The sequence below is a fragment of the Trachemys scripta genome, chromosome 2 (assembly GCF_013100865.1).
Source record: "Trachemys scripta elegans isolate TJP31775 chromosome 2, CAS_Tse_1.0, whole genome shotgun sequence".
Classification (NCBI taxonomy): domain Eukaryota; kingdom Metazoa; phylum Chordata; order Testudines; family Emydidae; genus Trachemys; species Trachemys scripta.
This window is the reverse complement of record NC_048299.1, coordinates 19411061-19428654: the sequence shown is the minus strand read 5'-3', so window position 1 is coordinate 19428654 and position 17594 is coordinate 19411061. Positions and strand designations below refer to the sequence as shown.

At 37.7% G+C, this 17594-nt stretch overlaps 1 protein-coding gene across 2 annotated transcripts in view; it reads right to left on the bottom strand.

Moving 5' to 3' along the window:
• DNAJB6 (DnaJ heat shock protein family (Hsp40) member B6) overlaps positions 1-16471 on the bottom strand; it is a 68432-nt gene extending 51961 nt beyond the window's left edge. For both annotated transcript variants that reach the window (XM_034760011.1, XM_034760010.1), the window contains exons 1-6: positions 16329-16471; positions 13556-13665; positions 10890-10949; positions 9321-9431; positions 1983-2114; positions 1183-1324 (exon numbers count right to left, since the gene is read on the bottom strand). In XM_034760011.1, the coding sequence (XP_034615902.1) occupies positions 1183-1324; positions 1983-2114; positions 9321-9431; positions 10890-10949; positions 13556-13665; positions 16329-16393 (620 nt within the window). In that variant the 5' untranslated portion in view covers positions 16394-16471. The remainder of the gene's footprint in view (positions 1-1182; positions 1325-1982; positions 2115-9320; positions 9432-10889; positions 10950-13555; positions 13666-16328) is intronic.
• Between the last annotated feature and the right edge of the window lie 1123 nt (positions 16472-17594).

The window sequence follows — 17594 nt, the reverse complement described above, 5'->3', positions numbered from 1 at the left end:
AACAAGGCCTCAGGACTAAAGACAGACTTGACATAAAGCAACTAACCAGTAGGTGAACTAGATCAAAATTTGTCCCAAGATAGCAATGACCCTACATGACAAGGTATCATAAGATAGCAGTTTAGCAGCAATGGAACATTCTACTTCGGAAATATATATTGTAATGTATTGGTGAAAGCTGGTTATAATCTTTTTTGGATTTTGCAGCCAGCCACAAGTTATGGTGACTGAGTAATGTAAATATTAATGGAATAATATGGAAAATTAACAAGTTGTTCATTTTTTTTTATAGGCTATTCCAAAAGGTAGTGGGAGGTGGAAGTTCAAATAAGGAAAAGGGGTGAAAACCTTCATAAATCTGCATGAACCCGTGGGCATCAGCATAACACATTATAGAAGCTGTATCCCAATCTAAGTCCTTGGGAGATGCCAGGATAACACTCACTGGTGATGGTGACAATGAAGATGAGTATATTGACCGACACTGTGGGGATCCCCTGCAGAAGATGTTAGTGATGCCAGTCACAGAGCTAAACACATTACACTATCTACTGTTGTATTTCAGTGTTTGTGGGATTATCTGTTTAATAGATTTGCTAATAAAAGGGACTTGTGATAAACTTCAATTGTTTGTCCTGTACTCCTTGGGTCTCTAATACTAACAACATCGGTAGTCTTCCTGATGCTGTAGCTGTTCAAGAAACTGAACCCTTAACTACTGTGAAAGAAAAGAAGTTATTCAATGCACCAATCCGTCAATTAGGCTACACAGGGTACTGTTAAGGGTTTTCCCCACTTTTAAATAAACTCTTGGCTACAGGGCATTAGGTACTTTTTGCCCAACCCCTGCATGCTTACACATACTACAGCAGAGAACCATCCTGTAATGGTAGGGAAAGAAAAGAGAATCTAATAGGTCTATCATTACAATTCACACAGAATTGGATATCTAAGTTACGGGAAAACAAAACTGTAAGCATAAAGAAAGTTATCAGAAAAATACTGATTAATTCTATTACAACAACTTGCATGGTACCAAATATCAGAGGGGTAGCCCTGTGGAATGAAGTAGTGTTTTTTTACCCCCGACAGCTTATGACCAAATAAGTCTGTTAGTCTTTAAGGTGCCACCGGACTCCTCGTTTTTATTACAACAAAATTTATCTTTTTTACATCACTTACCTCTTCGTAGTAATTTTTCTGCCATTAACTATTTTAGTAGAAGTTGATACCGATTTGAAGCTACCCATCCCACTGCCACCGAATGACGTAGAGGAGAATGAAGTAAGGCCCCCGTGCCCCAATGAACCAAACGAAGTAAAACCTGGGGGGAAGACGTGGTAAGTATTTGATTAAAGCACAGTAAACAATTTCATCAGAAACCCTTTAACAACTCTTACTTTAGGAAGGTCTGCTCGACCAAATTTTGGTCTATTAATTCTAGCTCCCCAATTTCAAATACCAAGTTGCTCAATTTCAGAGTTGTTGGGTAACTGTTACTCCCACTGACTTCAAGTGAAGTGGCGAAAACTAGGCCTTTAGCATTCAACTAGGCTCCAATAATTGAGAGCACTTGGAGTCCATAATCTCGCTTAAAGGCACACACTATTGTAGCCCCCTTTTTGGAGACCTCAAAAACATTGAACACACCCCCTGGTAAGGCAAGCAACATTTTGATATAGAAACTGACATACTGAGAAGTTAAGACTTGTCCAGTCTAATGGTGTCAGTAAAAGATCAAGAAGCAGAATAGATCCAATTTCCTTCTAACAGGGCTTACTCCCTTTTCATGAGATTTTAGCTATAACAAATACTCTACAACACCGTGGCTCTATTTAAAACTAGGGGACTCTACAGGGGATGTAACAGGCCTCATGTTATATATAATTTTTTTTAACCGTGTTGTACCAATTTACTGTTCCAGAGAAACTCCTTCTCTAGCAATATTAAATTTGGCTTGAAGTTTGCTTTAAAATATTTACCTGTATCAAATGAAGAAAAACCACTCCCAAACGCAGGAAATCCACTAAATGCAGAGAAAAATGGCCCACCACCTCTGTTTCTGTTCCCTCGTTGACCTCGTCGGTTTCCAAATAAGTCATCAAAAGGATCTTCTACAAAACAAAAAAACAGATTTTAATGCAGGAGGCTGTGATCAGTTTTATTCAGTAGTTGCTATATTTAATAAGTATGAGGACTTCTAGTAGAGAAGGAAGTTTCTTGCACGTTCCTCTGAAGCATCTGGTACTGGCCACTGTCAGACAGAATATCTGAGCACAGATCTGATTCACTATAACAATTCTGTGTTCCTTTGAGACCTGTAAGAGACCAATATTATCTCTCTCACACACCCAACTCTTCTTGGTCTCCAGAACTTTAGATACTATTATTAAAGTAATGGCATGCCGCAAACAAAGTCCTGCTTCCTTAGTGCTGTGCCAGTTTGCAAGTGACTAGTAAACATCAGGGGGAACATGCAGAAATTCAGTTTTCAGCAGAAAACTGTGTTCCATGTGAATTAGGCTACATAAGCAAATCTTATCACTTATACAATAAGTATGTATATTCATATAGTCACACACACACAAATCTATGTTTTATATCAAATTCATGTAGGTTAGATAGTTCAGGTCAGTTAACATCTGGGTAATTAGGAATTTGTCTCCTCCTCACATGGCCATTAACTATAAAAAACCACTTTTCTTGATAGCACAATTAAAGAATTGATGACTTTTTTTGTTCCGAGAGGCAACAATCTGCTTTCTGTTCTACATGAGAATGTCAAATATCTGAAGTTACTGCAGGAGAAGCCCTTCTCTCTGTAGAATACCCTGTCTGTCAAGCTGAGTTTTGGGGGCTTAAACTTAATATTGCTGATGTGATGAAATTTGATTCAATCCCTAAATATCCAACACTACTTGTATAACTTCATACAAGATTTATCTGAGGACCACCACCACCAGGACTCTGCTTAAGACAGGCTCAACTATATTAGTGTTCCATTAAGACTGAAATGTAAAGGGTATTGGAGACAGGGAATTAAAATAGTCATAATACAACTTTAAGTGATCTGCAAATGTTTTAGTTTAGTTAAAATTAACTAGTTGGAGGGTTAGATGCTTAAGAGGAAATTCAGACGATAAGAGCTTTATGGGAAGAAAAAAAATAAGGGCTGAAGGCAGTGCTTAATTTGTAATGAAAGAGGTGCTAGGGCTCAAGCAATTTTTTTTTTTTTTTTAAAAACCCCCCACACTTTTATTAACTGGTGTAACAAGTATAAGAAAACTGAAGTTTGAGTTTTACACCATACTAGCATAACATCAGCATTTTGTAGGACCATGATTTACACAACACAGTGTACCATTAAGTTGTAGATCTTTAGTTCTGAACATAAGCTATTTTGGATTTCAGTTCCCACTGCAGCGGAACTTTACAAGACCCTATATTACACAGCACAGGACACTGGTAACATTTACAAAATATTTTACAAATATGGGTTATCTACAGAACAACCATTTTAGGCATGTTAGCCTGACCAGTGATGAAGTGTTGTTGAAAAATGTAACATTGCAAAAAAATAGTTTAAAAGTGAAATGTAAGAAGTTATTTTCCAACATATGAGGTCTGTAATAGCATTTATATTTTCTTCAACTATAGAACTTTCCAATTCTAAACCAAATCTCAGTGTGATGTTTCAGAGAATGGAAGATATTCCCATGCAGGATAAGAGTTAAGCATATACTTAAGTCCCATTGAAGGCAATATCTAAAGTAAAGCATGTCCTTGCTGAATCTGGGCCAATTCAGAATAACCACTGTACCAATTAGAATTCCAAGTTGATTTTAAGTGAAGATCAGAGACTAAGAGCAGGTTCCCTCCCTCTTCCCCCTCCCCCCCCCCAATTAAAATCCAGTTCCAACCTAGGCTGGAAGACAGATTACTGAGAATTAGTGAAATGATTACATTACAAGCAAAAAAAGATGAACTGAAAGGGAAATGGGATTTTTAGTCACAGTTTAAACCTCTGCTTAGTTTGCTTACACCTACTTAACATGAATGACAAATTAACAAAGTCTGAATAAAGGAAGCCTTTGTTGGAGACCTCCAATACTCTTAGCCCCATCAAATATGATGTTAAGAACTTGCAAACAGCTCTTATACCTCTCACTGGTCCTCCAGCAAAACCAGGGAATACAGACCAAACTTTAAATTTGTGAGGTAAGATACAGGCATTGTTTTTCTCCCCCAAAATGCCCCTCTTTTCCATCAAAAAACCCCAAGGTTTGTAACAACCTCAATTTTTTTTTTTATATATTTTTAATCCTTTGTAGGTACCTTTAATACTATATGTGCATTGGCAAATCTGAGTACAAACTCTTGGCACAAAAATATTATTGGAATTTAATATTTCCAAGTCATTATATACCTGGAGTAGCAATTTCAAAGACTAGCATATAAGAGTCTCTCACTCCAGCGTATTAGCCAGCAAATAAAGCCATTGCAGTTAACAGTGCTATAGTCCAATTTATTCCTGCTAGTTAGAGAATGACTCACTAGTGAGTTATGAAGGTCATTCACTCATGCATACAAGTGATCTATATTATATTACTGTCCACTATTATGCTTTCTATTTATAGTCCAGTTTATCTTCAGTTACCTGGCATTAAAATAAAAACAAAAACCACTCATGTCAAAGCTATACTATATATTTTTATAATTCACTGCATCACTGGCCACTTACAGGTGACCTGTGCCAGACCCACATGCCCCTTAACCGTATCAAAATAGCAACACAAGCTAGGGGGAGCGTGAAGGGGATGGACTATAGAAGTCTCCAGGCTGTTGCCATCACCACTCATGATACATGGGCTTACCCTACACTTAAATTATATCAGCAAAGCTCTGTGTGTGGGGTGGGGGGGAGAGACACTCAGCTGACAGAGCTACACCAATAAACCCCAAGTGTAGACACAGCTATGTTGACAGAACAATGCTTCAACAGATGTAACTAACACTGTCCAGAAAGATGGTGTTCCAATACCAAAAGAAGAAAGATCTTCTGCCAGTATAGGCTGCACTTATACTAGGGGGCTATGCCAACATAAATCTACAGCTATCCTATGGAGTCTAGACTCCAGATGCCTCCTCCCCACGCCCACTTCTATTGCTGCAACCCTGAAGCTGCCCAGACCTCATTCCCCATCTTTAATGCTTAGTCCTCCACTTTCTACCCCATAGATTACACCATGTACACTTCAGTGCCCTACTCTCACTTAAAATTAAGTGCCCCCCAAAAGACATTACATTCTAAAACACAGAACAAGCATATTTATAAAAATGGAACTTGACATGCCTATGATCATGTTGCACGTAGTATTGCTTTCTCCTCCTCAATCTTAATTGTTTTCCTAGAATTGCAAGCTTAGAGACTGGTTTCCTTTTGTACAGAGCCTATGCATGCTTCCATAACAAATACTGATTGCTGGCTGTAATCAGCATCAAGCTACTGAAATTCAACTATTTTGGAATTCAAAGACACAGTTATTTAATGTATGCATACATAAGTTGTGGACAGATGTAATTTTATCTTGGTTTCAGATAGTAGTATAGATCAGGGAAGCATCAAGTTATGTACAAGCCCCTCCTCTCATATGTACAATCAAGGTTTTATACTTTCCCGAATAAAATATTTACTGTGATTATATTAGTCATTGTGAAAAAGTCAACATGGCTTTTGTAAGGGGAAAATCATGCTTTACCAATCTATTAGAATTCATTGAGGGAGTCAATAAGCACGTGGACAGGGTGGTCCAGTTGATATAATGTACGTGGAATTTCAGAAAGTCTTTGACAAGATCCCTCACCAAAAGCTCTGAAGCAAAGTAAACAGTCATGGGATAAGAGGGAAGGATCTCTCATGGAACTGATTAAAAGATATTCCTACTTTTGTTTCCTAAATTATCAGTTTTCACAATGGAAAGGGGTAAATAATAGCTGGGTTCCTCAAGGACCTGTGCTGTTCAACCTATTCATAAATGATCTCGAAAAGGGGTTGAACAGTAAGGTGGCAAAATTTGCACGATACAGTTACTCGAGATTATGGGCACTGTAATGCTGACTACAGAGTGTTACTAGATTCTCTCACTATCCAGGGTGACTGGGAAACAAAATGGCAGATGAAATTCAATGTTGATAAATGCAAAGTAATGAATATTGGAGAAAAGTCCCAGCTATACATACAAAATGGTGGGGTCTAAATTAGCTGTTGCTGCTCAAGAAAGAAATCTGACTCATTGTGGATAGTTCTGGGGCAGGAGGAGAGGGGGGAAATCTACTCAGTGTGCAGAGGCAGTCAAAAAATCCTAACAACGTTAGGAACCATTAGGAAAGGGATAGATGGTAAGAAAAAACATATCATGATGCCACTATATAAAACCATGATACACTCAGACCTTGAATATTATATACAGTTCCAGTCACCTCATTTAAAAAAAAAAAAAAAGATTTTAGAATTGGAAAAGATACAGAGAAGGGATTAGGAATATACAATGGCTTCCATACAAGAAGAGATTAAAAAACAGGAACTGTTCAGCTTAGAAGATAGGCATGGCAGAGGTCTATAAAACCTGCAGACCTCCTTGCCATAGGATGTTGTGAAAACCAAAAGCACAAATGGGTTCGGAAAATAAATTAGATATCTTTGTGGAGGATAGGTTCATCAATGGCAATTAGCCAAGATGGTCAAGGATGCAACCATCACGTTGTGGGTGTCCTGAAACTTCTGACACTGGAAGCTGGGACCAGATGACAGGAGTGGATCACTTAATCAATTGTCCTGTTTTGGGCATTCCCTCTGAAGCACCTTGTACTGGCCACTGTTAGAAGACAGGCTATTGGGCTACACCAAAGTGGATTGTGACCGCATTTTAATGAGGTCGCCAGGGCTGGTGTTAGACTTGCTGGGGCCCAGGGCTGAGACCGAATCTTCTAATCCTACTCCGACATCCTCCAATATTTCATCAGATTCTTCCCCCGCTGATCTGCCACTGAGTTCTTCCTCCAGACCCTCCGCTAACTCTTCTGCCATTCCTCCACTAGATTTTTCCTCCAGATCCTCCACAAACCCTTCCTCTGATCCTCCATGAGATTCCTCAGGCAGCCAACTGATGACCACTGAGTAAGAATCTAAAGAAACATGCCCATTGTAATCAGTAAGTTAGTTCATAATTCTTAGCTACTTTGTCACTTACCAGTGTTTTATGTCAAAGAAGTTGCATGTCATCTTAAAAAAAATTTAAGTCACCGTACCGATAAACACCTTCCTCCTTTATACGTTAGCCCCATTATCTGGCCACTTAAACAGGAAAGCAGCAACAATAAATGATTTCTATATGCTAACGAAATGGTTTAATATTTGTATTGAACAGTTACTCAAATTAGGGATGCTTTGTTTTAGAAGCTGATCACTAAAATGAAGATCTCGTGTGTAGGCATTTTTACTTCGTTATTTTACTATATCTGATACTGAAATGAAACTGTCTCAGCATGTAGGGATGCTTCAGTTTGTCATAGGATTCCTTGCACTCAGTTATGTTTAAGTACTTGAGAAATAACCACACCACTCATCAGTACTCCACTAGGAAGTAACCACCTTTGTTCCTGGATCATTTTTAAATGTTGCCAGTACTAACGCCGTAACCCTCAGCTTCATTCCCACTAGGAAGCAGAACACACTTCCTGCCCAAAGGGGGTGAGGTGGGGGAAATCTAAAGAGCAATTAAAAGAAGATGGAGCTAGCTTCTGAATAGGAAACAAAATCTTCTGACTCCTTTCCTCCTCATTTCTCCCTCTCCCTCATAAGCCCTTTTTTCTTCCTGCAGGTCAATGGGGCTCATCTCCAAAAGAACCGAAATTTGTTTTTTCATTAACAATACGGGGAGAATCCAAACCTCTCCTCCTCCTTAAAAACGAAGGCAAAAGAAATACAAGACCATAAAAAAAAAAAACCCACTTCCGGCCTCTTTAAAGCATTAGAAAATAAGCTCCCCCCTTTTCCTAAGATTTCTTCATCTTCCCCTTTTTGTTTTGCATGTTTTGGTAGACTCGGCAAAATCTCTGGGAAATAAACTGGCCTCTTCTGTCAACCTAGCTTGATCTTTCATATGCTTACATAGTGTTGGCATATATGTAAATAGAAGGGCAAGGGGAGAGGAAGGAAAAATGCATTCTGATTAAGATTATGAAAAGATGTTGGTGCGTATGTGTTACTTTATGGGAAGCTACACTGCTCTCAAAACAAATTCATGGTACAAATCTCTCTCACTGCACACTCAACCTTAACTGTACATGTGTACAGAGAACATTTAGTAGACAAGCTTCCTCTGATCCACTAATGCATTTTTTCCAAATTCCTATAATAAAAGAATGATTTTTGTTCCTTTCCCATTCTGGAGTTAATCATAAAAGTCATCTACAGTTTGCATTAGTGGTGCATTAATTCCTCTTCAGCTCTATGGAATAGCCAGGAGGCCTCTCTTGTTTCTCATGTCTTGTCTGTAAACAGGCAGAGAATTCGTCTTGCAATCTTCCAGATGTTACTCCTTCTGGTTCCTCTAGGCAGTTCCAGGAGTGAAAGGCTGAACACAGGAGGTGTTCTACTTTTATGGATCAAAAGAGGAAAGCAGCTGCACTGGCAGAGATTGAATAAGATCCCTAATACTTTTGCTGAGATCTTTTGTATGGCCGTGGGTGCCTTCACAAGCAAACAATTCATTGGCATGATGCTGGCAAGCATAAAGTATTTTTTAAACTGCTTTGTTGACAACCTAATTCTTTATTATTTTCCTTAACTCCATGGTAGCTAGAAGCTTCAGAAGCTGGTTTCACTGCACCTATTGCTTTTGCTTTTTTTTTTGGTGGGGGGAGAGGGTAGTTTTTTCTGACTATCATGTGGCACCAGACTCGGGAAAAAAGTGTTTGTATGCCATACAGACCGAGCAATCCACATTTACTAAAGCAAAATTCTTCTGTGTGATTTATTAGTTTCTTCTTTTAGAAAGACCATAGCAAACTTGATATATTATTTTTAAACAAATCAGACCTTGAGAGAGCAAAAACTGATCGCAAAACCCTACGTACAACAGCAAAAAGCAAGGAGGGAGATAGGAGAGAAGAAAGAAAAAGACATTTTAAAACGTCTAAGAGATCAGTAATAGGACTATTTCCAGTGAAAGTCAAATTATACACATCTGTTATGTAGATATGAATTTTAGCCACTACTTTGATGCTCCACCACCACTCCCCAAAAGCCGCTGACTTACCAAAGAAGTCAAATGAAAAGGGGTCCCTTCCACCAAAAAACTCCCTAAAGACATCATCTGGGTTACGGAATGTAAATCCATATTCAAATGGGCTGTCAAAATGACTTCCACCTGCAGAAAAAGAAGTCACATTTTACAACTCTTCACACTACAAAAGCATAAAATATTTGAGTTGTACATATAAGCTGTATGTGTTTCTATATTTTCTAAAATACAGAATTCTAGTTTTTCCACAATAGTTCATTCCTGGCTCATTGGATGGATTTTCTTAATATATTCTTCAAAATACATTTAATACAATTAAGCGAGACTTCATGTTAAATTTTCCTCACATTCTGCTAAAAAGCTCTACTGTATCTGTAATTACTGTAATCAGTTTTTCAACAGCAGAAAATGACTGTCCAATTAGTAAAATATGGAAACAAAGCAGTTATCTGTAGTTTATTACTAAAGTTTCAATTTCTCTGCCCATCCCCTTTCCAGATATCCCTAAAGTTAATCGTATTCTACAATAGATTTTTTATCATTTATGTTCTTCTGCAGGTTTCTAGATATCAATATTTCTCATTATACTTAAAGGTACACATTTGACTAAAAATGAAGTTTTTTTTTTTTTTAAACTCAGAGCTCTTTGTTGGTGTTGAAGTCTGGTACATATTTACTGCCTGAATCAGTATAATCTTGTGATGGTTTATTTGATAGTATCACTTGCCAGCTTTTGATCTAGATCAGTGATTTTCAACCTTTTTTCATGTGCAGACTGTTCAAAAAAAATTTTGAATGGAGGTGCAGAGCCCTTTGGAAATCTTAGTCTGTAGACCCCCAGGAGTCTGGGAACCACAGGTCAAAAAAAAAAAAAAAAAAAATCACTGATTTATATTACATGAAGAATCTGACTTGCACTTGGCAAATACAAGCTAAAATTAGACACTTCAGTTGTTAATACTATGCTTATGATTGTAGACTCTCCTAGCAGAATTTGGGAAGAGTTTCTCCTCTGATTTATTATTGGACTACCTGATAGTCTCTTTCAAAAACAAAACTAAATTTTTTTTTTTTTAAACAAACATGACTGAGTAAAAATGAAACTTTCAGATTCTGCTTTGCAGGTTAATGTCAATTTGTTTAAAAAGCACCTGATAACTGGAACACATTTTAGAAAAAAATGTAGTCTTCTTTTGGTCTTATGCAATGTAAAAAATTTTCAAAATTTAAATGTTGGGCCAAGTTAGAGTCTAACTTGATTTTCCTCTCTTACTTTGACTATACAGACTAATTCCTGTTATATGTTTAAAATATTGTTTTGGACTAGATAGGCAAATTTACTAGCTGGAACTAGTCCTATCAGAGTCATGTCAAGTTGCTACTCTATGGTATGTGATAACACAACATCACCAGTGGCTCTGTTTCTACATAATTTAATTGCATTTAAAAAGAGTTTAGCTCTTATGGCTACAAATGCTTTTCAGAGCATGAAATAATATGTAACTAAAGTGAGTCTGCAGAGTGGAACAGTTTGTTAAAATCATTCAGATGATATGGAAGAAAAAACATGCCAAGTCTACATACCTCCACCTCCTCCATTTAAGCCTTCTTTTCCATATTTGTCATAGATGTCACGTTTTTTAGCTACAAAAAAGTTAATTACATCAGTAGAAATGCAGTATGTATCATTAATGTACTCAGTTGAATTTTATCACAGCAAGTTTATTTAAGCCAGGTTTGTTACAGCAAATGCAGAGTACAAATGTTTTGCTAAGGATCATCAAAGCACTGTGGGTGAAGACAAAACTGTTCGTGTCAATTTAGTTCTAGTAGCTACGAATAAGGCGTCAAGTTCCCCATACTGTATTACTATTTCCACTGAGAGATGATTTAGTATGCTGAAAGGTAGCTCTTCCTTGGAAGGAAGAAACATGGTCTTCATGTTTGTATATTCAGCAAGATAACTAAAGGCACAGTGGCAAAACTGGTAAGAGACTTTGCCACTGAGTCCAATATCCTGTCCTTAACAATCAGAGGAAAATGTTTCACAGGAAGGTGCAAGAAACCTAGAGGATGACAGTTCTGGAATAAGTTGCCCACAGAGGAAGTTTCTGCCTAGCCTTATAAATTAGGCACCAGAAACCAAAACATGAGGCAGGGTGAACAAGTCTGTAGCCTGCCAAACCAGGCCCTATTTTGAGAGGCAGACTAGACAAACGATGGTGCTGCTCTAGCAGAACTTTTCCCATAGTCACTTGTTGCAAGTGAAGTTCACAAGGACATTTCTGGGGAGGAAGTGGTGTTACTCCTCTATTAACCTGAACATTGGAGAAGGAGGATAGGTCCACCAATGGCTATTAGCCAGGATGAGCAGGGATGGTGTCCCTAGCCTCTGTTTGCCAGAAGCTGGGAATGGGCAACAGGGGATGGATCACTTGATTACCTCTTCTGTTCATTCCCTCTGAAGCACCTGGCATTTGCCACTGTTGGAAGACAGGATACTGGGCTAGATGGACCTTTGATCTGACCCAGTATGGACATTCTTATGTAAATTAGACAAGCATATGGAAAAATGGGAGAAGTTTCTATATTGTAGGTCTTAAATAGTCACGTTAAGGCTACCAGCAGGAATTAACTTCCTATGACCAGCCCATGAGCAATGAATGTTTCTGGCAGGATTAATGCATATGGAATAGGTGAAGAGGAAAAATGCCCGATTGTACCAGTTTACTTTTTCGGGAAGCAGAGAAGGAAGAAGAGTGAAAAAACATCAAAGGATGAACTAGATTAGTGGGGAAAATGTTCGGTGCTTTTAAACACAGACAAAAAATAAAAAGATGGCTGATAAAGATCTTCCTTGGTATAACATCCAGAAATACATGTTATTTCTGGTGTTTATACCAAACACCAGAAATAACATGTATTTCTGGATGTTATACCAAGGAAGATCTTTATTAACCTTTTTTTTAGTGTTTAAAAAATACTAACAGCTCCAGTAAGTTATCTGAGGATACAGAATATAAAAGATGCACAAATCCTTTGATTTATGGTTCAGATTAGCTGCTGACAATGCTCTGACAAAAGAGATGCTTCCTTATGAGTCAAGGAGTTACACTGAAGGGAAACCAAAGTGATCTCTTGCTTATAGTAGCTCATTCTATACAATTTTGATTCTGACCAATTCTAAGTAAATGTTTCCTACAAGAGGTTAATCCTTATAAAATATTAAAACTGATTAGAATTTAAGGCTCCCAACCCACATAACAAGTAGTTTCAGGCAATACTAAACATTCTGTAAGCCTTGTCAGCGCTCTTATTATGGAGCCCAAAACAAAGCAAGACAACTTCTACACTAAATTTATAAAGTTAACTTTATAAACACCCATACATTCTTTCACGTTTCTTATTGCGACACAAACCACTTGCCAGTGAGCCACTCCATGGATTCTTCCACATACATTACCCACCATGCTACGTGGGAAGGCTGCATAATCTGTTTAGGAGATTCCCTCATGACATATCACCTCTCCCACAGAATTTTGAAAGCCACAAAATTCTTAAAAGGGTACTGCCCTTCTGACAGTGTATTAGAAATTAAATGTTATATTCAGTGTTACCCTATTGCTTGTTTTGGCTACTGAAAGGAGAGGAAGGGAGGCTTTTGGTATTCAGATCTACATACACACACATCTAACATGATCAGTTCCTGCATACAGCTGGTTAGTTGATAAAAAAGGAAAAAAAAATTGGACTTGTTATCCCAATTAATAGGACATGAATTAGAAAAAAAAAATGGAGAACCAAGTGATGAGAAGCGACTTTTAGGGGTTTAGGAGGAAGTATGACCACCGTGGCTTCAGCTAATGGATTCCAAGGTTATATTACTCAAAATTCCATGCTTTCAAATCTTTATGAACTTCTGTAGAGTTTCATTCTAAGATTCATTCTTAATCACAGGTCTCTGTAGACTCAGGATTTAACATGTAGGATTAAACTGTTATATTAACTCATTCAAAAATATTTCTTGTGTCTCAGAATCTCTCACTTCCCACCCTCTCGGCACCAGACTGTACAACTACTTCCCACTTCTTTCCAAGAGCACCAAACTAATTGCTCACCACCAAAAAAAAGTGCCATTTGTGCATCAATTTAAGAAAACCCCTTTAAAGCACTATGTTCTTCAGCATTTCTACTACAGCATTCCATAACCAAAGATGACCAGTTGCCAAGATCCCTTTTAAGATACTTACCATCAGACAAAACCTCATATGCTTCAGCTACTTGTTTGAATCGCCTCTCAGCTTCTTCTTTATTATCTGGATTTTTATCGGGGTGCCACTTCAGCGCTAGTTTGCGGTACCTGAAATGAAAAGGGAAGATAAATCATGCTCTATTTCAGTAAACTGCACTCAGACAGATATACATAAGAAATACAGGTGTCAAAATAGGAAATCATGAATTAGGAATAGGGTGACCAGATGTCCTGATTTTATAGGGACAGTCCCGATATTTGGGGCTTTGTCTTATATAGAAGCCTATTACCCCCCCAACCCGTCCCGATTTTTCACACTTGCTGTCTGGTCACCCTAATTAGGACATTTAGTCGCTCAAATCTTATTTGTAGACCTATTCCAAGAAATTTTGCTGATACACAGATAAGTAACTTAAGCTGTCAGGCTACCCTCCAGTTTTGCTAAAGAAATATTTTACTGGGAATCAATTACTCCTGGGTGCCGCTGACTGATGGAGGCCCTGTTTGCAGCTAAATTCCTTTAGCTGCTTCCGTGATTCCCTCTGTTCTCTCAATAACCTTGCTACATCTGAGAAGGTTGGCTGTTGACAATCTGGTTTTCAGAGGCAATTCTTGCAAGAAAAGTTAGCCCTACCTCCTCCTCTGCCAACGACTGAATGGAGAACTGGGTTGGCATGTAGGAAGGTGGAGGTAGAGGGTACAAAGAAACCTCTTTGCCCAAGCCTGTAGATCTGGAGACCACAGACACTTTCTGCTGCATGCTCTCCACAGAGTTCTAACAAACATCCAAGTAGGATTTAATGCTATACCGTAGTAGCAACTCGTTCAGTGTTTGTAATCAGATAGTGTGTTTTTGGTGGACAGACAACAGCTGGAGGAACTACGCTGAAAGATTTGGAGGCTACACCGTATACACAATCCCTAGCCTTAGGAGAGTACTCCCAAGAATAATAATTTAGTGTAAAACAATTTTACAGTCTTGTCCCTCTCAGTATTTAAGTGTACAGATTATATTTGGGATAGTTTTATGATCAAACAGGAGCATAGGCTTGAATGTTTGAGTTAAGTAGTTATCCATAAAGGTATGCCTACGAAATTAAAGCTCTCATTCGCTACCAGGGTTTGATCAGCATAAGCCTTCTATACTAGACTGTGGCAGGAAACTGATACAGCATGTACAGGTTACTGGAAACTAGAAATGTTGCATAATATTTGGCAGCCCATGAAAGGAAGATGTTCCACAAGGAAAGCTTCCACCAAGTTGTTTCTGAAAAAAGTGATTGGAAACTAAGATGTGTCACTCATTCACTTTAGCGTTGCTGACAGACAGCTATTTTATAGTTGCAAGTAATGCACAAAAATCTAAATTAAAAGCTGTATCTGATTTCTCTAAAAACTTTCCTAATTTAAATGTGTTCACCTTTTTATAGCAGATGTTCAATCCATTAAGTCAAAGCATGGAAAACAGATCTCATCTGATAAAGCTGGAGAGTTAATTTCCAAAGAAGTTGCTTCATATACTTTTTTTTTTTTTTTTTTTTTTTTTTTTTTAAATGGAGGAGACTTCATCTTGGTTTGGGGCATTCTGAACATTTGGAAATGGGAAGGAAATGGAGTCAGACTGATAACTTTAGCTGATCCACACAGCAGATGTTGCCACTACCACTGCTGCCTCAAAATCTGAGGCAAGCTTGCAGGGCAGTGTCAGTATTGATTAGGAGGGAGCACTTCTAGGTACCATACGGTTAGGCTGAAGCTGTAAAGTACTCTAACAGCTCAATGTTATTCTTGCCCCATTCAGTGCTCTGTGGAAATCTTTAATAGTATTTGAAATCATTACTCCACATTTTGAAGAGGTATCTACAAACTGATCTACAATGATAATCTGAAGCCAGTTAAAAACCTAGTATAAAGGAAGTTGCATATAGCACGGTAAGCCAGTTCTCAAATGGTGGACCAGGGTATACTTCCAGGAAGTGCTCAGTCTGGAAACAATGACTATTCCTGAGAATTCTGAAAAGTCTAGAACCTTAAGGGTTTCTAGAAGCTTTTTGCCCAATCTACAAAACAAGCTCTTCTCCACACGCATGAATGGCTGCTTCAGGTCTTTTATTGTGTTAGTTCTTAATCTGATCAAGTTTGCAAAGTGGCACCAGATAGTGGATGGATAGTGCATACACAGGAGTGCAGCATCAGAATGCTGAATGACTTGAGGCAGTGGGTGTTTCCAGGAAGCAAGAGGAGATTTGGTACTGGTAAACATGCAGTCTACACCAAGGGAGAGAAAAGAAAACTGATGAGAGGCTGAAGCCAAGGAAGCATGAGGGAGCTAAGAAAGGTTCTAACCGGAAATGATCTACAATAAGAGAATTACTTAACTCTGTAGTTTCTAATCTAGTCTAAATGAGACACAAAATTGGCATAAGTACACTAGAATGAACATCTGATTATGATCTAATCCAGTGCATTTCATAAAACCTCTATCTGAAAGTGACTGACAAAAAGTATAGATAGTTTCTCTTTTTTTAAAAAGAGCTTGGGATCAATTTTTAGAATGGTTAATGTGCTCTATTAGGATACAAAAGTACCTTAGAAACATTTCTCCTGATGTGTGTACATAAAATGAAAGACAGATTTTCTGGCGCACTCAATAGTTTTCTGAATTACTAGTATCAATTACCAATACTTTTGATATGAAATTTGATATCTAGATATCAAGTTTATACATTTATGAGGTGTGAAAGATCTTACTTGAAGAAAATGGTACTTACGCCTTTTTAATGTCTTCTGGTGAGGCATGCCTATGCACTCCTAGAACCTCATAATAATCCACCATGTTTTAACAGTTGTCTTAACAGCAAGTCCTGCAATTACAAGAACCTTTTACTAAAGGGGTACAGTACTAGAACTGAGTAACATGATTTAATAGAATTGATTTTTTTTTAAATCCAAACACTTCCTACAAACGTTAGTACAAGGAGTACTAGTCCAAGCCTATGTTGATAGAAAATAAAAGTTATACTGATGCAATTTGGTTTTATGTTCTCCGATTCTGTTATTAAGGCAGATATCTACATTGGACTAGACAGGAATTCAAGTCATTTCTCATTAGTGGATATGAAGTACTGACACTATGTACGTGGACACTAATATATTTTCTTGCATACTAAAATTTGTCAAGATCTATTGCTATTGTGGTCACTTTTTACGCCATACATCTATAGTCACAGGCCATTATGAAGTCTGGCTACCCTATATTTCCATAGCACCTTCTTCACACCAGAGTACTGCTGCTATTGTAAGGCCTTGTCTACACTACTAGGGTAAGTCAAACTAAATTATGCCACTCCAGCTATGTGAATAACTTAGCTGGAGTAGACGTAGCTTAGGTTGACTTAATGCAGAGTCTACACTGTGCTGCATCAACGGGAGATGCTCTCCCATTGACTTGCATTACTCCTCTCTTTCTGGTGGAGTACCGGAGAGCGCTCAATTAAAGGAACTAGACAGGTTTAATTTCTCGTAGCTATTCATAAGATCCCAAGGAAGCTTCAGAATGGTATTCTTTAAAATAAAGTATATATATTATAAATAAACCAGTCATAAGTCACTTGAGAACCAATTCAGAAAGTTAATTATCTTAAGAATGTATATATCCAAACCCAGCCATAAAGTTACTACAGACGTTATTTGTCTATAAAGCATTATTAAATTCAAGTTTGCTAGTCATTCATCTCTTTTATTATGAAAATTATAGCCAAGTGAAAAGGCCCCACTAGTCTGATTCAAATCTAGAAGATGAAATCAGTCACCTTGAAAACAAGATTAAGGTTATTTATTAAGAGTAAAATACCCAAATGGAGTTTATTTTAAGATTAATATTAGATGTTTAACAGCCAAATAGTTAGGCATCTTATGGTATGTAATTTTAGTGAACAAATTTTGACTTATTTGGCTTAGAGCAACAGTCTTGTCCAGTTTAAAAAAAGGCCATTAAGAGACAGAAATACAGTATTAGAGGCAGTTCATCTAAAGTC